Source organism: Aphis gossypii, chromosome 1, assembly GCF_020184175.1.
Source record: "Aphis gossypii isolate Hap1 chromosome 1, ASM2018417v2, whole genome shotgun sequence".
NCBI classification, from domain to species: Eukaryota; Metazoa; Arthropoda; class Insecta; order Hemiptera; family Aphididae; genus Aphis; species Aphis gossypii.
Genome location: NC_065530.1, coordinates 23,335,212 through 23,358,022, shown reverse-complemented (window position 1 = coordinate 23,358,022; position 22,811 = coordinate 23,335,212). Strand labels below are relative to the sequence as shown.

Here is a 22,811-nt window from a genome sequence, read left to right as displayed (position 1 = left end):
GAAACACAATTACAAAATGTTTTTATTTTTATTTTAGTAAGTATATAGATGGGAAACGTTTTTTTAGAAAAGTAATACATGTGTTTTGAATGTTTTGTATAGAATTCTCTATGCATACTAATTAGTAATTTGAAATAGTAAAATGCAAAAAAAAAAAAAATAATAATAATTGGTTTAAGTGTTGTGAGTTGGTGACAAGTGCGATGTACGATGTATAATTTATTTATAAAATTCGACGAATTTATTAATTCGTTTTCTGAATAACATAATTCAGTTTAAAAATTTAAATACTAAACGTTGCATTATTGTATATCATAATATATAATAGCCAATTAAGATATCAATATTTTTAACTGTACCTACATAATATCTAATGTACTTGTATCACATCATATTATTTAATAATAATTATTGTCAATTACGGTGTCAACAATTATGTTGATATAAAACGATTCTAATGTTAATTTAAAATAAGTTATTTTATTTGGAAAATTAATTGTTAAAGTCTACACTTAAATATTATACCACATAATAATAACAAGAATAAAATAAATATGAGATAAAAAAAAAATTAAATATAATTTAAAATGATGTTATAAAACTAATTATTTTGTAAATGTCAACACTTAATTTGAATATAATATACCGATATACCGTCATCAGCGTCATCGTTGTATCTGAATTCTGAATATTTTATTTAAGGTTAAGTATAAGGTTCATTGTTGAATAAAACGCTTATCAATATTATTGAATGGACACACTTTTTCTTTGAGTTTACTATCAAGGAATAAATATTAACAAAAAATAATAAGAAACTTAACTAGTGATTGGTCTTCATAACCATAACCAGTATCCACTTTTTAATAATATATTATTTCGTATTTTTCCGATGTAAGCTAAAAATACTTCTTATTCGTTTTCTTTATTTATAAGTTATAACACCTACCTAGTATAAATATAAAAATAAAGCTGCATAGTACCTACAATGTAGGTCCTACATAATAAACTTAAGTTTCTTAAAAAAAGATAAATTACAGCAGGAAATACCTAAATATTTTTGCCCTATTAATGAGTAATGGAGTAATAAAAATTATTATCAACATCGGTAGTGCAACAAAACATTTGAAAATTGCAATTTAAAATTTAATAAATCGTATTTTATGTGGACGTAGTTATTTTTTAAAATTTATCTTGCAGTATTACATGCAATATGGAAATTTAATTTATTCAATACAATTTAAAATATAATATTAATACTTATTAGAGTATTTATTACATTCAAACAACTTTTACAAATTATACAATGTTAATATATAAATAATATTGAACGTACTATGATTTCCAAATCATAATAGCTATGTGGCTTTTTTCCAAATCATAACTTGATTATAATTTACAGCTAAAATATTTTGAAAACATCGAATAAAAGGTTTTCTTTAGAATACATATTATTATGTATGATATTATTATTATCTGGACCGGTGACCACTTGTTACACAATCTTACCATATGTACGTGAAGTTAGCCCACCCACTTTGGTTTAGCTAGGTACTCAAAATCATTACCACGATTTTTCAAGTTAATTGTGAGAATTTGAGAGTTAGCTGTTTATGAGTTACATGTAAAATAAGAATGAATGGGCCAACTTTATGTAACTCACTCGTGTCGTTTTAAAATTCCGGAATATATACTAAAAGATCTGTCAATATTCGCAAGTCTATACTTTATCCACTTTTCGAACGTTAAGTTGGTCCACCCATTATGTTGTCTGATAAAATTTGAAATTGATATCAAACAATAACGTGTTTTTTTCGAGCATTTGCTAGTCATCATTTTTTTTATTAACCAATTTTTATAACTCTTAAAAATCGAAAATTTTTAAAATATTTATATGTGTTAATTTAATACATATTACATTAGAATACTTTACGTTTAAACTGCGCATACTTATAGTTAGGTATATAATATAAGTATTAAGTACAAATAAATATATAATACGAGTTCTTACCCGCGTTTCGTGATAATAATAATAAAGTATACACATGCACGGACAAATAAATTGCAGGTCTTCTTCATTTTTTTTTTTACACAGTTATTGCGGTCATTCAGTAAAATATGTATGTCGAAATTCAGTTTCCCTAGGATTTTATAGTTGGCACTAACTATTAGAGTCCTGTGACGATGTAGCGGCGGCGAATAAACCGTGGGAATTGCCGTGGTCGATCAACTATACGTATATAATATATGATATAGACAATAATATTATGGGTAAAGACGTAAAGTACTTAACCAGCAGTAGCACCTATACATATCAACCATACGATATTATTTATGTAAAGCGTGCCTATTATATCGGTGGTCACTTGCGGTTTCAATCGCAACTGGTCGGACACCATTCAAACGAATATTTCTATTGAATCGCACTTTTTTGCTATTGTCGTTTTCTCCGAGTCGTTTAACTAAATGCATTATACATATTATATTACATATATATATATACCTACATAAATAATATAATATATACGTACGTATTAAAATATAATAGATATAGGAAGTAGTCGTTTATAAAACGTATAGATACACGATAATATGCACGCACGTATTTTTTAGCTCCCCGAAAGTGCTTAAAAGCGTGAACCGTGGTTTACGGTTGAAACGATGTTTATTTGGTCCGATTAATTCCAGATGTGTTATCGTGGTGAATACGTGATTCTCGCGTCCACTTCAACAGATCCATTTAAAATATTACACTATTATTATAGTATTTTACTTAAATGGTTTATACAAAAATCCTTTTTGGATTACTACCCATGTATATATTAGTATATAATATTATAATCTATAATGCAGTATTTTGCAAGTTATTGGTTTTATTTTTATAATTTCTTTCTTTAGTTGTCTTCTTTTCTTTGATTTCGTCCTGATAATAATATAAAAATCGTATGTTATTATTCTTATCGAAACGGCCTTCGAAGTTTCTTCAATCACGCATAACAAGTTAAAGTTTTTTTATTTTGTGGTTGGTTTTTTTTTGTCAATACAAAACTTTTTAGTACGATATCAGATACAGTTTTGTGAAAGTTAGCCTCTGTTTATAGGTTCTCGGTGCGATTTACAGTTGACCACCAAGAAAAGGATCAACTATTGAATGTATTTGTATATAATATATAAAGAGTTATTACTTTCAATAGCAATTTTATTATTATGTTACTTATATTATACTGCGCACAAACGCAGATCAAAATTTGGTTTTACACGTTTGTATTGAACTTTAACAGTATGTATATTTATCTTAACTCCATTGGTATAAAGTGGCCTAATGCTATTAATTAAAATCCAAAACGCATTTTAAAACCAATATATTTTACTAAAATTGAATCTAAATTTGCTTTACCTAGTTTAATCTCACATGGTAAAACGTGAATCTAATATCATTGCATTAATTAAAACATGGCTTTTGAATTTCATGTTAAGATAAAGTTAATATGGATGTAGGTACCTATAAATAAATAAATTAAGTATGGGATATCGCTGAAAAGTCCAACTAAAAAAAACAAACATTCCGCAGTTAAAACCCTGAATATTATTATATCATAATTCTGCACAACCAGTGCTATCCACTATAGTTTTCTTTTTAAAACGTTAGAAGACTAAGCCATCCGTATAAAAATGTACCTATAGATTTTAAATAAAAATAAAAATAAAATATACTACTCATATTATATTGTTTTTTGCCTAATCTAACTATATTACAAGTAATAGTATTGATTAACCGCCAATTAACTGTGACACACAATAAATAATAATGATATTTAAAAAAACATAGTTGTAAAATTAACGTTGTTATCATTCGTATCAAAAACTGGTATTTTTCACACTATACGGATGATTTTAAATTTTCAACAATAAATCGACTGTTAATTGCAAATTGTTTTAATCCAATTGGTTTTGGTTCTTCTTTTAATATGCTCTAATCCGTCGCCATAAATAGATAAATAATGTATTTCAGCTTTTTAAGACAAAAATATTAAAACATTTAAGGTTTTTTTTTACAGTTACAACAATAATAACTAACACTTATATAAGTAGACAGATACTTATGAGTTAATATGACAAAACGGTTTATTATGTAAAATTTGTATTACAGTTGGTATAACGGTTTACACACTCATAAACTACTATAATGCTGCGTAAAAAGATCGGATAACTCATGTACCTACAGTGGCTATAATAGGTGTTGGATACTCGTCTCGCTTGGCTCTCCTTCGTGAGCAGTACATTATTTTACTGTCTCGATATTTACGTTTTGTCAATGAGAAAACATTCAGTAAATAATTAGACTCAACATACCCATTATTCAGAGCACGTTTGTATGATGTTGTTTCCAAGTCACATTCATCAACGCATGGATTAAACTTAAAACGCGGTCATCGTTACTAGATATAACTCTGAATCTTTGTTTTAGGTGTATTTTGGGGTTATACTGTTGTTAAACTAACCAAAAATAATAATATAATATAAAAATTGATGATTCCCATGTACAGAATATCTATTCTATTTGTGTATACGATTTGATTACCTATAAATTATAATTTAATACCTGATAATATGTGTATCAACACATTTTTTCAACTTTTATTATTTGTGTATCGCAATGATTAGATGGGATTTATTTACAAAAAAAAAGTTATCTTACATGAGTGTATAATATAAAACATATAATGCGTATATAACGTGTGTAGAGAATTAGAACGACACCAGTGTAACGTTTGATGTTACTGTTTGTCGTGGCACGATAGTAAATTTATACTTAGCACTCCTCATTTCGTGACTAGATAATTTGAGTTTGGACAATGTAACTTAAAAAAAAAAAAAAAAAAAAATGGCTTGCGCATTATTATTATTATAAACTATTAAACAGCTTAAAAATATTATTGTTATTTAGTACTTGAAAAGAAAAAATATATAAATCAAAAAAACCAAAGTTGCTTGAATATAGTAAAATCTTTATAAAATTATATAAATTGATACCTATGGTTAGGCGTTGGCAAGAAATCTTACTAACTCATTCGTAGTTGGTTAATCACATGTTGTGGTATAACTATCTGTTATTTGTTTCACTTGACAGTTTGTTAAATGTTTTAAGATTTAAAAAAAGGAACAAAGAAAAACGATTTCTCTTAAGCTGTTTGCAACTTTCGCATCCAAATTCAAAAACAAATCTAATGTAGGTATCCACATATTGTGCAGCACAATCACTTCGACAAAGATATTTTAAAATGAAAATGAAACATCACCAAAGTTATATTAAAATGTTTTTCTTTATTTAATTCAAGATTGTTTTTTAATATTAAAATTAAGAATAACCAAATTATTTAAATTTATTTAATTTATATAAATCAAATGTAAATATTTATTTTTATTTTTATTTGATCAGTAAGTAGTCATTGATTTTTAGTTGAACTAAATATTCTAACGTATTAGGTATAATGCATTTTCAAATACATATTTTAGGGTCTTTAGTTTAGATCACTTATTAATTACCATAAATACATTTTAAATGTATAGTAATATAAGACATGGAGAAAAAGCATTGCGTTATTATTTTATAATAACATTAATAGCTTGCAAAACAACTAATTGCGTGTTAAATATTAAGCTTTGAGTATAAATAAAGTTTAAAGTCTAAATCAAGAATAGTACTTACATTTAAAATAAAATATACACTAATGAATAATTAATTTTTAAACGTATAATGGAATTTTTATTATCTACACATTACTGTCTTCATTACTCACTACATTACTTATATATAAAAGATTTATAAATGATGTAAAAGATACATTTTATAATTTTACTTATACTTATAGTACTTATTAAATGAAAGTATTGAGCAAGTTATTCAGAAATAAATAAATTTAATCATTAAATCACTAAAATCACTTTTTCATCTGAATTTTTCTGTTTGTGTTCATTCTATGCATAACATTACAAAATGTTAGTTTATCACTTTGAACAGGAATTTATCCTAATTTAGATTATTTAGATAGAAAATAACTGATATAAAAGGTAATAGAAATAAAAATTTATAGTCTGTTTATGGATACATTTTTTTTTAGATCCTAAAATACCATACTATACATTTTAGTTGCTTATGATTTATGAAATGATGTATCTTACCTACTTAAGTTGTTAAACATTCAAATTATCTGGAGTCTAGCATCTAGATTTTAGACGGTAATAATAACGAATTTGTCTGATCTCAATTTTTACCAGAGATTTTGTTGTTTTTTCTCAGTTTTAGCGTTAAGTAAGTAAATACAATAATTTTGAAACTTTGATGAATCTGTAAATATATTTTACAATAATTTCTAAGATCGCACATAATGGACATGTTAGGTATATACCTAATATGTAGATTGTAGATTTTGATACATAATATGCCTTTGTACATATTGAATCACAATTATTAACTTACAGATTAGTAAATTAAAAAAAAAAGTTTTCTAATTCTGCATTTGAAATAAAATTTTTATTTATATAGATTCAAAAATTAATGATTGTAGTATTTTTATTTTAGTCGTAAAAAAAGTAAAAATAAAAAAATAGATAAAAAATGTGTATTGTTCTATATTATTTTAGTTATTAGGAAATAAATGATTAATTGATATTGAAAGAAAGTGATTGTAATGATAATTGATCTGGAAGCCGGTCAAGCTAAGAATCGTTTGAGTAGTCAAAATATTTAGGTCGACTTTTTACAATTTATTGATTGCAGTTTATTTTATAAATGCCATTAAAATCAAATTTACGATTTCTTTATCCATTAAAAGTGAATCTTTTGGTGATGAATTAATAATATTAGCCACAAGGACTGTGGTAGTGAAAGAGCAATGTAGATCAAGAAGATGCAAGACAAGTGTTATGGGCTAGACACCGTTTCGATTAAACGGTCAAAATATGAAATATATAATAAGAAAGTCACGGCCATTATTTCCATGCATTGTTTACGTTTCGCATGTGTATTTGTTTTGTACAATAATTGTGTACTTGGCTGCATGCAACTCAATCTCATTGTAAGAATATAATATGTCTATAGGTATAGGTACATGTATTACATACACAAAAACTGACATTCACAATAGGCGGAGAAAGTGATTCATCTTTTCGTCTCTCTCTCAACTTATTTTTTTTTACAGGCGTAGGCATCACAGATAATTGCGTGCGATTATTTTGTCGATTCATCAGAACCACCTACGACGGTCATATATTAAACATAATACAATATGCATACCAAAATTACATGCTTGAATTGGTAGTTTTTACCAAAAAAAAAAAAAAGATTTAGGTTTCTATGGTTTGTAAAGATGTCTTGTGAATTGATGATGAAAAGCCATATTGATAATTAGATGACACGCGTGCGTGAATAGTATGTTTTAATATAATGTTATTATAAACCTATCCAGGTATACAGTATGATTCTTTTAATATTTATAATTTTAAAAAATATTAATTTGTTTAAAAAATTTAAGGCATATAGCAAGCAATTAATATTGTCATGTCGATTTATAAATATAAACCTATATAAATATATTTTGTAAAATTAAGAAGTTAAATTTAAAATTTTATTTTTTAAACTTTTGTCTTATTTTTCTATTTTCGAAATTATAATTTGTTTTTATCTTTATTAATTATTACTATTTATCAGTTTTTATCAAATATTTCGCTTATTTTTTAATACATATCGTATTGTGTTTTTCTATAGACTTCATATTTTATTTTTAATGTTTTGTTTTTTATGAATTGTAAGGTTGAGAAAAAGGTTTTTTTTAAAAATGTATTTATCATGTTATTTAGTTTTAAAATTTCTTTTACAGACATTCTAATTTAAGTAAACATTGGTTAGTCGATTATTAATTTAAACATTCATTTTCATTGCATTTTCACGATGTTGCAAGTCATACTACAACACAATAAAAACACAGGACGTGTAGAAATGCTATTCGTTTTCAATACGTGTTATAACATCGTAGATTAATCTAACTTATTAAAGTTCTAATTATTTTCTTTTTAGAATAAAACGTGTTCATGTAAATGCATATGATTTTTTCGTGTCTTGTATAAGAGCTATGATCGAACCATACAATACAATAGATATACAATACACACATACCAATTTGTATAACTACAGATGGATTGGAACAAATCATGATTTTAATAAAACACGTAGGTTAACAACCAACTCTTTTTTGTGCCATCGATATCCATGTCTAGTTTATTGTTTTTGTGGTAATGTATGTAATAGTTATTCTATGAAATTCCTAAATATGCTCGTTAATATAATATATTATATATATTACATGATTTTATTAGTTAATACATAGTATACTTATTGGGTTTTACTAATGTATGTAATTTATAGTCATCGCATATAACCTAGGTTATATATTGAAGTAGAAATATACAATATTTGTTGCAGTCGTATTTTTATTAATAAAGATAAAAATATAAGATAATATTGAGCCACTCCGTTAAATTAGAGTGACTCTAATTCTTAATAAAGAGTGTAAGTATTCATTAGTCAAACTAATGACGAAAAAAAATTATTTACTAGCGACTAGCTTGAAAATATTCAGTACTCTTAACACATACGATACAATAAGAGTAATAAATTTGACACACGAAACCACAATCAGATATGTTTCATTCACTTGCTCTTCAAGGATGTGGACGTACGAATCGAAATCCCAGATGTTGACAGGTCAAAATGTGATTCACAATCTATAATTAGTGTAATAATTGTATTAGAAAAAACAACAGACTAATTTTATGGCTTGGGCAATTTTTTTTTTTTTTATTAATTATTATTTCTGATTTCATTTAATTACTATTAATCATTTTTGTTTTAGGAACTAAATATGGTAAATTAAAACAACTTTACATGAGGAATTAAAACAACTTTACACGAGGTTACAATTAAATATATGTGCAGAAAATTTTATTTCGCTGATTGACTTTTCAAATGAAGATATAATTTGTTTTTGAAAGGATGACAACAAAAATGCAACATAAAACGGTGTATATAGTTTAAAAAAATATGTACCTTATAACTCTAAATACCACATAAACAGTTCGAGAATTAATAAATAAAAATTATATTATAATAATATAGAGTATACTTAAATTGACTTAATATTGAAACTTTATTTTTATTATTTGTTTAAAAATTTAATAATTTAATAATTCTAATAAATTGACATTGTACAAATCAAAATGAACTTTTCCAAAATGTATATTTATTTTTCATAAAGGTATAATTTTAATAAGAATTTTATATACATTGACTAATTCGTTATTGTTAACTTATAGAATATCTAACTAGTATTTAGAATAATCAATTGAAGTATGTATTTTTGGATTCATTCAACATATTAACTGGAATTACAGATTTTCATAGATTAACGCTAACATATTATATAAATATTAGTAATGTGATACCTGTGTGCCGTGTGGTTGTTAGTGACGGCGTGAACTCTTTTATTTCATGAGGTGAATATAGTTGATAGAGGTCGACCACCACCATCAAAATTCAATAACACGGACCCATAGGGGCTTCGGCCACATCCCCAATTTACAATTCTACAACAATAATAAACTTTGTCATATACTTTTGTATTTTATAAGTATCGCAAAATAATATAATTACTTATATTTATGTACCTCATATATTTTAATACTATAGCTTTCGTTATTTTGTTATCTATAAATCCAGAGAAACAACAACTCAACTAACAATTCAAGTACCGAGACGACTGAAAAATAGGTAGCATTGAACAAATACAATATTTCTTTTTTTTTTTTGTTGATTACATGCCATGTTTTAAATTACTTTACTATAACAATAGTAAAAAAGTGCTTGTATTTTAAAATTTTTCATTTTTGTGGGTGAAAGTACACATAAACTGATTATCTCATTAAGTTATTGTACTAAAAACTAAACTACAACAAATGTTGTAGGTATACAATCTAATGGGGACTGTCCACCTCGGCCGGATTTGTCCACAAAGCTAGATACAATAAAACTAAATTACACGGTGTGCTGTATTTTTTAATTGTTCTTTTCTTTTTCTAGGACGAAATTTGATGTACAGCAAAGTATTTATATTAAATAATTGATACATATCATTGAGGTGATACAAAACAATGATTAATCTGTATAACGTCTAATTAATTTTCAACTTGTCAAAAAATAAACCGGTTTTTACCTTTTTAAAAACATTTCCCAAATTGCTGACAACGAATAACTAATTTTGTTTATTGATAATAAATATATCAAATATAAACTTTTAATCGTATTAAAGATGATAGGAAGTCTGCATAATTTTTATCACGAGTATAACTTATTATTACAAAAATCATAATAATTGGTTTAACATATCGTTCAAATATTGTGAAATCATAATTATAACTTACTAAATTCTTCTTTTTGTTGGAAAGCAAAAATATTTATTATTTTATGCTGGAGTATTTTTAAAATAAAATTCAAAACAATAATGTTGCTTGTAAAAATACTATTTTGTTCGCCTACGTTTTAGAAAATTATATAAAAATGTATGCATAGATGTCTGTATAGGGCAATAATATTGTGGTTTAAAAAAATAGAACAAACGTTTCGTATATAAAGTCACGAGAACATGCAACACATATTTATAACTATAAAATAATTTTCCATTTTTCATGTTTTTAACTAATTTTATATGAACCAAATAATCCAACTCGTGATTATTATTTTCGGTTCGTCTTACGTGTTTCCAATCATAAGTACTTAATCATATTTCCATACGGTTTTATATGTGTGGGTTGATACAAAGTTGTACCAATATTTGAAATCATATCCACATGATTATAATTATATATAATATATTTTCGGGCATGGTATAGTGTTACTAATTGATTGAACGTTTGAAGTGTTACAATTATAGCATCGCGGCGACGACCGCGTGCAGCCTTACCCAATAATTTTAGTATTAAAACTGTCGAGAAAACATTTTGGCCCATTTTATTTTATGATGCGGTCCAATGTTACCGACTAAGTATTTATATATAATTGAAGCCAACTTTTTAGCGATATAATGATTGATACTTTTATAGTAGAAACTAGAAATATTGTTACTTTATTGAGATATATATCTCATCTATGTATTATATTTATATGATTTTTGAGACTGTAAATTATTGATTACGGTGATTTATATATTATAAATGTTGCAGTTAAGCCCTCAATTCAGTTACAAAAACCAGGATTTACTTATGAAAACTAATTAAATCATAGAGTGTTCGTAAAAATGTGATTTTACTAGCTACAAATTATCCTTAATTTATTATTGGTTACAGAAAAAATACAAGCAGATTTATTTACAGGTGTATATATCTAGTTTTTGCAATATTTATTAGTTTCAAAACAAGTTTTTATACATGACCTCATTGACCTCACAATATTTATTTGACGTGATATGAATAAATAATTATCAGTTAAAAACTATCATAGTTTACTATGTAAATTGGTAGCAACAACGAATTTCATGAAGTCGGTTATGAAGTCTAGGACTCAGAGACCTGCAGATAGAGCAATTCGGCCAATGATTCTGGAAGCTTCGAATGTATATGTACCTATTGTATGGTAGTTGGTGAACATATTATTATATTAACCGTGCTTATTGGAGCTTCTTATTTGGTTATTCGAAAAAAAAATATATAGAGTTTATTTTGTCATTAATTCCCTTAATTTAGTAGGTAAATTTATAATAGGATAAATTCTGTATATATTTTTTATAAGTGAAATTATACACAGCATGCAATTCGGATAGACTTCTGTAAGATATGGAATGCAATTTCAATTTTCCAATTTATATTTATATTTTTTTGGCATGCAATTCAGATTTACTGAAAAACTAACCTAAATTTTCATGGATTTTTTCTTATCATTTTTTTTTTATAAAAATTGCAAATTTGTAACTGTACATAACATATAAATTTTACAATAAGCAAATTTGAAATAATGTGAAAATGTGATAAGAGAGCGAATCCCTTGGCGGCACCCTTAAGAGATTTCCAAGTAATAATTTATTATTATTATTTTTTTTTGTATAAAATGTTATGGTTTAATATATTATTATATTCTTGAAAATATGCCATATTTTAAAACTAAATTTTGTAAAATATGTACACTCAAATATTTTTTATCTATATGTTCATATAACTATGAGTATTATATGACCAATCATATATAAAAATTTACAAGGAAAATTATACAATCTCCTAGGTTAATATGTTATCGCCGTCATTGTTTGTCATTTATAAAAGTTTCAAAATGAAAAAATATATAAAAATATAAATGCAAAAAATACTTCTCCATTTCAAAATGCATTGAATGAAAAAAAAATCAAATCAATGTTGTTATATGTCTATCAATGTCTTTATAAAGATTAGCTTTTGTGAAAATGACTTTTTCTATAGTTCATTTAATGTAATATAAAAAACAAGTATAATAAGCATGACATGCCCATGTGACAAAAATATTTTTTATTAATATTATTATTTTTAAGCTTTTGAACATAATCAATATATAGCTCAAGAAAAGTGAAGAAAATAAGGAAGACTTTTAAAAATTAAAATTTTATTTTACTTTAGAAAATATTTTGAAACAAAATTTTAAATGTTCATTATTTCAAAGTTTTTCTAAATACCTATACCATTAAGTACTTTATTGTTTTACATCATAATTTTGAGTTTTACATGCAGTAATATTTTAAATTTAAAATTGGACTTATAGTATGTTTCATTAAGTTAAAACAAATAATGATAAAATAAATTGTTAAATATAAAAATATGTAAAATCATAAAAATAGCACAAAGAATTATGTTCATAATTATTTTTTATTCTGAATGATAAAGTTAGTGTTTAACTTTATAATAATGTAGTTTTTTAGTTGGTAAATAGTTTTTATGCAGTTAAAAGTATTTCAAATATTATTGTTTACGTAGTACCATTAATCGATTAAAAACGACACATTATGTTTTAAGAATTTTGTTTTTCAAATATTTTAATAGTTGTTAAAATAAACTAAAAAAACTACGTACATTTTGTGATCAGTGACCAACACACTATAGCTAAACTATTCAAAACTATTACTTTTTATATATTTTTAAAATAGTTTTTTAGTAATTAGTTGAAATTGTAGTATTTACGATGGCTGTACTACACTATTAAAATATCCATCCAAATAGTACATTTTAAGCAGTGGCTTACTCGAGTACTCAACGTATCTGCAGAATCATTATTAATTAATATTATTAATAAATAAAGCTCTTGTTATTAATTACGTACTTATTAATAAATTCAATGTTATAATATTGTATGGAGTTGGTTTATTTATACAATTTTGTTTATTTATTCAATTTATAGATATTACTATAATATTATGAATTTAAATCTGACCGGAAATCAATTATTTACTGTCATATATTTGTGATTCATTTAATAATCTATCTATAATCTATGCTTGAGTCTAGTTATTCTTTCATGTAACTTAAATAATCGTTTTTAATACATATTTATTTATATTATAAATATTTAAGCGTGTATTTAAGATTTCCATTTCACTTATTAAATAAACGCAGTATAATATTAAATATAGCAGATAATTTATGTATCTTAATGATTTACAAAATATACGTGTGGATGTGACCTTGCATTTTGATAATTAATATTGGTAGAAAGTTGATATAATATTAACAATTCAAATCACACAATTCACTTCTATTTTATTTTAAAGTTAGCCTTATCAGTTTTTACTATTTATTATTTTATTAATCTTATTAATTTTTAGGTATGTCTAAATTCATGTTTTTGTTTTAAACGCTTATTTTTACTTACCAAATTATTTTAAGTCAACAAAAACATAAAGTACAAGTTACAAACTACACTTATCAGTAATTTAAATAAACAATTACTTATATTTAAAAATAAAGTAAACCGTGAATTATTTTTTATTGTAATTTAACACATTAGCAATAAGTGATAAAATTACGTATTAAATTTATACTTTTATAATCAATACCTATATTTTATAAAATAAAATGAATTCAATTTTTTTTATTGAAATTGACAAAGGGTACTTACTACATTAATTGTAAATGAAATATAGATATTATATATTTTATTTTATTATTTTGCATATAAAAAAATTGAATTAGTATTTTTACCGAAATACAAAAAAAATAATATGACTTTTTTGTATCATGTTTAGTATAGATAGGCCGTGATCATTTTAAACTTTATTTGAATGGTATATAATAATTATATACACACTCATAGATCTGGATTAGTTAAGAAAAAAACTATTGTGTATTTTTATAATAATAAATATGAAACATAATTATTTTAAAATATTTTAAATACGACGGCGAGTATAAAATAAATTGAATAATTTGAATCATCAATAATAAAATGAAATTATTTACCTAGGTAGTTGAAAAGTGACAACCATATAAAATCTAAATAATTAGAATATTTAATTTAAAATGAATAAAAAATAAATTACAATAGCAGTGGACGAGTCTTATAATTTTTTTTTGTTATGAATGTTTTAGAATTCCATCAATTGAAAAAAAAAAGTAAATATTAATCTATAAAATTATCATAATTTGTTTTTTATTAATCGGATAAATATTATGATTAAATGGATCATGTCAAAATATTAATTCTTATATTATTATTACTTATAAAATCAATCATATATTATAATTCATCACTAATAAATTTAAACGCTGGATAGTGTGGTTACTTTAAATATTATTTACAACTTAGTAGGTATTACTAGTTATTCTTGTTACTTTTCATTTATGTGTAACTATTAGAAGACGTCATATTATTACGCTACACCGCCGCCGCAATGGTATTTTATAAGTCTATTAACTAGTCAAAATTTTTTTACTAAAATACAAATCATGGCTTTTAGTGAAATTTACGAATTAAAAACAAATAAAAATTAATGAAAAATATGCTTTAAATAAAATTTTCATCGTGTCTACCGCAATATTTTATTCGAAAATTGTAGCCATTTGACATTTCACGTGGTCATTCGATGGTCTGTAATGTCCGATATCCTGCGTCTGTGCATTATTCGTTTAACTTTCCCCATCCGTCCCGTACAAATTAGGTCGAGGAAATTTTTAACCATAGGTTTATCATCGTCGTGAGGTTTTTTCTATCGTTCTTTCTTTTCTTTCGTATTAAAAACAATGGTCGGATGACAACCGCGTGTGATGATCTACTTGTGTGACGGAAAACCGTTTCATCATCGACGACGTTAACGACAGCGGCGGCAGCGTCTGTGGCAGTGGCGATAGCGTGGCGGTGGTGGCGGACGCAGTGTCGACGGACGTTTCTCCCCGCCACCAAAACACGCTCGGCTGGCACCAAGTCTCGTTCCGGTGCACCATCCGATGAACATTCCGTCTTCCGCTATCGACCGGACCGGTATACTGTTTAGTTCGTGATGTTTTACGAAATGCGTGACAAGCAATATGATTCCGGGTCGTCGTGCCTGGGCCGATGCTGGGTGTTGGTGGCTATGTGCGGGTTACTCATAACTGTGTCGTTTATCGGGATGACGCTGTGGCTCGGAATGAACAGCAGACCGGATGTGCCGGCGGCCGTGTATCAGCCGCCTGTACACGCGGTCCCGAACGTGCACAGACACCACTACGAGGTTACTACGGTCAAGTCCGCGTTTCCGACGGCCGACTACGACGCAATGCCCACTACGAGCATAAAGAACAAAAAAGGTAGGATTGAAATAGTCGAACACGAGAAAATGGCCAAAATCGAACCAACCACTCCTACTACGCGGGTCGAGGCTAAGCTCGACAACGGCGTGAATCCGATGGAGGAGACCATAGAGCCGTCCAGGATGAACGGAGTGAGAAAAAAGAGTGAGGTAGTGTATCCGAATTGGTCCGAAATGGAAGGGAAGACCGAAGACGAGGTGGAGCCGCCGCAGGAATTTCAGCCTTATTATGTGAGTGAGCAGCCAGACACGCAAAAGTTCAACCCCATACCCGCGTTTTCCTACCTTAAAGAACACCCTATCCGATTGTCAGAAAAAGATATCCGACCGCCGGGCACTACCGAAAGTGAAGAATATCCTTATTTCTATCCCCAGTTCGAGGACGTAACGCCCGCAGATGAGAAAACCGTAAATCCAGTGTTTACGTTTTTACGGAAAAGGTTACAGGATGTTCGCGATTGGCTGGCACAGTCAGGCATCCGAAAGAACCAGACTCAATGGATTCAAATGGTTGACGCTGTTAATCAATCGCTATACACGAAAAATGCCACAATCGTATTGTCTAAGCTTCGTGAAATGTACGCCAATACCAGTGATGTAGCTGCCGACACGCCTGTAGCTAGCCTAATTTATCCAGCTGCCGCTAACGATTCCGCCGCTAGCCTAGTTTCGTTTGGACTGTTGGCTATCGATCTTTTTCTGTTGCACAACGTACAGCAAATTGCCCTTAATGAAGACGCGGAAGCCGGGCAGCAAATGCTCAACGACCCGGACGTGGTGGCATTGAATGCGCTGTTTTTGCCTCCCGACCGTGTTAAACAACTACGGTCGGCTAATTCGAGAGTGTTATCTGACGACCGTCGTGACAAAAACCCTAAAGGATTCGTATCTGAGTTGATGGAATTTATCAATGGTGGTCTAAGAGCAATACTCAATCTGAGTAGGGCGTACAGGAGTAGCTCTCGAGCGGCCAAAGCTGAAGGGAAAAGCGTGGGTGATAACCCCACTGCAAGTGGATCATCGTTGGATTGTATTTGGACATTATACTGTCGAAATCTAGACAAGACTGCTAAACTGGACGGACCTTATGGATTTTTGGCGAAGATGAACAGGTAAATTTTAACATTAATATTAAATTAATAAAAATATTTTTTAAGAATTGCCGAATCCTATTGGATTCAATTATTGAACACTAACTACTTAAAATAATCATGCTTATTTATTTTAATTTGAATTAATATAAAATTTAAATTCAAGTATTTATATATATAATATTTTAATACTAGTATTTGTACATTTTATTATTATATGTATTTGTAATTTAATAATAAGTAACAAATTGCCTCAATGTAGTTATTTTTACGAAAACATGGAATTTAAATAAACAATTATTGATTCTTATAATATATACCAAAGGAAAAAAATTAATATTTTGAATTTCCATGACTGTTAGACAAAGTTTGGACAATTTTAAAAGGAGAACGTAAATTTAACAATCGGAAAAATTCTTCAAATATGGGATGTCTAGCCACTCTATACTGATACATGTATATTGTATTTGTAAATATTAAAAATAATTTATTACATTAATTAATGTTTGCAAAATATAACTAATATTTATTTTATAATAATATTTAGTCATAGAGATTAAATAGTTGAATACTAACATTGAGTATTTTGTTTTTATAGTAAATGTATACTAATTTGTTTACTGTTTTTTTGATCCAAATGCATAATTGAATTATTAATAATTTTCATTAGATATAGTATTATCAAATTTTTAAATTAAACATAATATTGTAGTTTGCATATCTAAGCACAAAATTTTGAACAAAACTAACAAACGTATTTTCGATTATTGTTAGTTAGGTCGATATGGTTTTATTACTGTAATACTATCATCGTGCATTTTAATGTTATTTTTTAAATTTTTGTCCTTTTTACGTTAATTTTTTTCTTATTTATATGAGAACAAATAGCTTATAAAAAAAGTAGATAACATTTTACTTAACTTAATTTATAAAGGAATTCTTACTAAGTAAAAATTACTACTTTGATTAAAAATTGATTAATGAAGTTTCTGTTTTTAGTAAAACAAAATTTCGAATTATCAATTTTTTTGTAAAGTAAAATAATGTGAAATACGTGAAATAATTAAAAATATTTGTTTCAGTTTTATTGACTCTATAAATTAAGCTAACTCGTAAAAATTATCAGATAAATAAATATATAAATAAACCAGTTTAAAAACTTGAAAATTTTAAAAATATAGTTGATCAAGTTAATCTATTTAAACTGGGCTGCATATTTTTGAGTAATTTTAAATAATTAAATAAATAGTATCATGAACAATTTTTTTTAAAGCTATTTATTAGTGGTTGGACGTTCGATAGATATTCATAGTAAACTTAAATATTACAAATTATTAAAATTCATAATAATAAAAATAAACACATCATATTTTAACTTATACTTATTTATAGTAATTACTACTATAATTCTATAAATACTTATTTGAAGGAGTTAATATATTTCTCACATTATACTGTTTTTAGACTTAAATTCGTCCTGTTATTGTAAGTCATTAGTAGTACTTACAAAATGAATAAATAATAACATTTTTTTTCCTACACAAAGTATTTTCATTTATTTAAAAACCCTGTCAACTATGACAACTTTCTCGGTTCTCATCAATTTATTAAATAGAAAATGTACCATAATAGTATTATGATATTATAATATCCCAATTTAAGACTTATGTTTAAATTATTCGTGTACAAATTCGGGACTTAATGGGCTTATGCTGTTTTAGCGCTCTACTATATTTTAATTTCTGCACAAAATGCCTAAAACACGTGCCTGAAATTAGAGTTTTATTGTTGAATGGTTTATTTCTAAAATTTCCACGTGTACCTACTTCATTATACCAATATTTGTATTAAATTAGTAAATGTTACCGGGTTACGTTTTTGGTATTAGTCACTTTATCAGTTAATACGTTATTTCAAACACATGAATACTTTATGATATAATGTCATTAGGCATACGTCAGGTGTTCTGTGTATGACTGTACAAGACTTTCGAATACTGGGACTTTTGAAATTTATCTGAGGATAATGTTGTCATTAATTTTACGTTACAAAAAGAAAGTATAATAAATATAGTGATAATTTATACGATGATTATGATTAAGGTTATAATACAAAAATTTTTATGTCGGATTTACGACGAAAATACAAAATACGAACAATAAAACTATCGTCTAAATTTACTGTTGTGAGAAATCCGATTTCAAGTTAAGCTAATATCATCACAGTAGTCTTATGAATATTAAACGTTATATCCGTCATTGGCTTGTTTAGGGGAATATCTAAGAACTGGACAAAAGTAATTTTTATTTAGATGTATAATAGGTATTCTATGTATGGGATCAGTTTTACCACTGTTTATAGATTTTTTTTTAAAATTTGTTTTTAAACCTAACTGTTTTATGCCAGTGTTTTATATTTGTACCATTTGACTTTGAAATAGATCCATATAGTATTTTTATAAGAGCCGTATACGGAAATTTTAATCATGTTTAGAAACACACTACATTATAAACACCTACGACACGATGAATTTTAGCACTCGTTCGTATAGGAGATAGGTACGTTTGTGCTAAGTTTTTGAAATATGTTTTTACAGTTCTCAACACCCGCAGTGCCGGTTTCATGTATATTTACAATCGTTTTCTTCTTTGGTGCAAAAAACTGAGCACGTGTGAATTGTGTAAAATACATTTTATCGGAACAAATAAGGCAAAATAGGATCGTCGCTCTATGACGATGACGGAGTGTTTAACGGGGAATTATTATGCACGTTCATTAGCATTGTGAAGAAACTGCAACATTATAATTTATATTATATAGCGGTCAATCAGGTGGAAACATGGCGATGTTTTTTCAAAACACAATATAATAATATTGTTTATAATGTTGACGTAAAAATGTCAGTGTCTTTAAAATTCGTAAGATAAAAATGTCTATTGATTTATTTCCAAGCTGTCGATTTTTTTATATTTTTTATATTCGTTTTTATTTTGAGTTAAATATCATTGGTACCTCTACAATACTATTACCAATTATATTTTGTTTGGATAGCCCTGGCTGAAGTTAATTATAATAATAATGTAATATTATGTAGACCAGTAAATCATTAACCGTAACCCTATGGTTTATATAGGCATGTAATAATGTAATATGTATAAATTACATATTATTACGTAGTATAATATATAGAGCGATCGAATTATACATAGGTATCTGAAAAAAAATATTAAATGGTGTTATTGGCATATATGATTAAAAATTTATCACATTTATCAATATAAGGTGTTTTAAATTCTAAGCGTAACAGAGGACTAGAGTTTCTATAGATATTCAGTTATTGTATAATGTTATATATTATACGCTATATGACGTATATATTTAAGTTATTTGGAGACTGTAGCCGTAAAAACTATAAATGCTTTACCAAGAGTTTCGAATAGTTTATGTATATATTGACAAAAGTTATTACAAATTTTACTTGAGAAACATAATCTTTAGACATTTTTAGTTTTTGATAAATACATTTTAACAAAGTATATATTACAACATTTTTTAAAAGTCGATTACACTCTTTTCATTCTTTAGAAAGGTTGTTTTATTTTTTATGTTATTGTGTAAGTGCTTTAGAATTTAATTTGTTATTAAATAAGTAAATCATACTATTTTTTATAAAACAGAAAAATGTTCATTAAACCACAAAATATTAATAAACTTTAAAATATGAATTAATCGTTATAATATTAATTAAAAGATTATTTAAGCTTAGATTTGTTTAGATAAAATTTAACTTTGATATTACCGATCTATGAAATAACATTTTAAGGGGAAGTCGTACTGGCATATGTCGTGTCTCCGTTTTACTATCGTATATGATAGCACATTTCTGTTCATCGAAATCTATTTTATGATGTTTACCTTAATATAAGAGCCAATTTAATTATTATCAAACTTAAAGGTAAGAATATTATCTAGTGCATCATGTAGGTTTTTATTGACATTTACATTTTAAAGAGAGTTATGATTATTTTAAAGTTTTAATAATATTTTACACAATATAACTCAGTTAAAATTTAAAATATCAATAAAAGCTTATGTGATGGCCTAGATAATATTCTTACCTGTAAGTTGATATTTGGTAAATTGACTTTAATATATTAAAGAAAACAGCTTAAAACGGATCCTACTAAACGCAAATTTGTTGCGATGTACCTACGATACTAATAGGCGGAGATGACACACGCGGGTACAATGTCTTCTTAAGGTTTGGACTTTGATTAATTTTATCAAATTTTAATTGTAATAAAATAGATATTGAGAAAGTAAATATGAATGTACTTTATACATTTGAAAATCAAGCTAATAAATTAATAAAATATCCCATGTAACTGGTGAGATTAAATGTTCATATCTCGCTATGCATGCGTCTTAAATCACTCACATAATAAATCGAAAACTACTAAAATATGTAAAGTAGGTAGTTAGTTTTGGTTCTATTAAGTTTATATTAGTCTATCAAGTTAATTTTGATGAGGCCTAAATGATTCGCTTATTTTATATGTTCAGCTATACATTAATATAAAAAAAAAGATTCATATTTAAACTATTTGCTAAGCTGAAAATAATTATGTGTGTTTATTCAATGGTCATGCTCTTTGTATGTAATCTTAAATTACTGGTATTTTTTTTCGTTTACTGTAAGTGTCAAATAATATGCATTTTGTGATAATTGATAAACAATTTTTGATTCGTTATATTTATTATATATTTTTATTTTTTATTGAGGTTAACACCAGTTACTTGGTCATGTGTCAACGAAAAAATATCGCGTAGCTAAAATATCGCATAGACAAAATGTCAGTATAAATTATAAAAAAAAATTAATTTAAATACAATATAAATAACTTGAACTATTCAAGTAAAATTAATGTTTAATAACTACTTAGTAACTTACATTAAGTATTTTTAGTTTTTAATTTTAAGAATAATATCTACTACCACTAATTTTCAATATTAATTATTACATTTATGTTGGGTTATATTAATTATAATTGAATTCAAGTTATATATTTATATACGAGTTAATTATATTATAATTTATTATATTTCTGTTATATTTTATTCTGACGACATTTTCTCCATGTGATATTTTAATGGCGATGTTATTTCGTTGTAATGTATTGATTTATTGATATTTTATTGGAGCATTGTTTTGTTGTATACCCATAGTTATGTAGGTACTTACCAAGTATTTTAAAAATTTGAATAAAAGGATTTGATTTTTTCAATAAAAACAAAAAAAAGCTCTTATTGGAGTCACAAACTTGTTTTCCTGACTATAAAATGTTCAATAAAAGGGTTGGAAATACTTGTGTTAGTTGTGAATGATGACGGTTATTCTATAAAATTGGATTTCGGTCATTTTGGGATCGTTAAGTATTTTTTTTTTGAACTACATTGAAAATAGTTTATTGTCTTTTGAAAATAGTAATTGAATTAATTACCCTATATTATATCCGATCTCCCGTCTTTTTAATGTAATGTAATAAGTTCCCTTTATCATAATGTTAATATATGGTACCTACTTAAAATAATAATAATAATAAGTTATATTCTATTTTTTTTTTTTAAATTATTTTAATTTAACATTAAAAACTAAAAACGAGTTAACTAATTTTTTTTTGAAAATTGAAGGAGTTTATATTGATAAATAGTGTTTGTTTATAACGAATGATTTTATTTATTTTTTTTATATACCCACTTGGAATTTTAATAATATATTATATTTTTTATGTATATTATTATGTTATTATAAGATATAGCATATAATTCTAAAAATATGTAAATAATAATAAGCTATTTTTTATTATGG

The 22,811-nt window shown here is 26.2% G+C and overlaps 1 protein-coding gene across 1 annotated transcript in view; it reads left to right on the top strand.

Moving 5' to 3' along the window:
* Nucleotides 1–15,496: 15,496 nt before the first annotated feature.
* LOC114124078 (uncharacterized) overlaps nt 15,497–22,811 on the top strand; it is a 31,477-nt gene continuing 24,162 nt past the window's right edge. Inside the window, exon 1 of the mRNA XM_027987247.2 lies at nt 15,497–16,963. Coding sequence (XP_027843048.1) covers nt 15,561–16,963 — 1,403 coding nt within the window. The 5' untranslated portion in view covers nt 15,497–15,560. The remainder of the gene's footprint in view (nt 16,964–22,811) is intronic.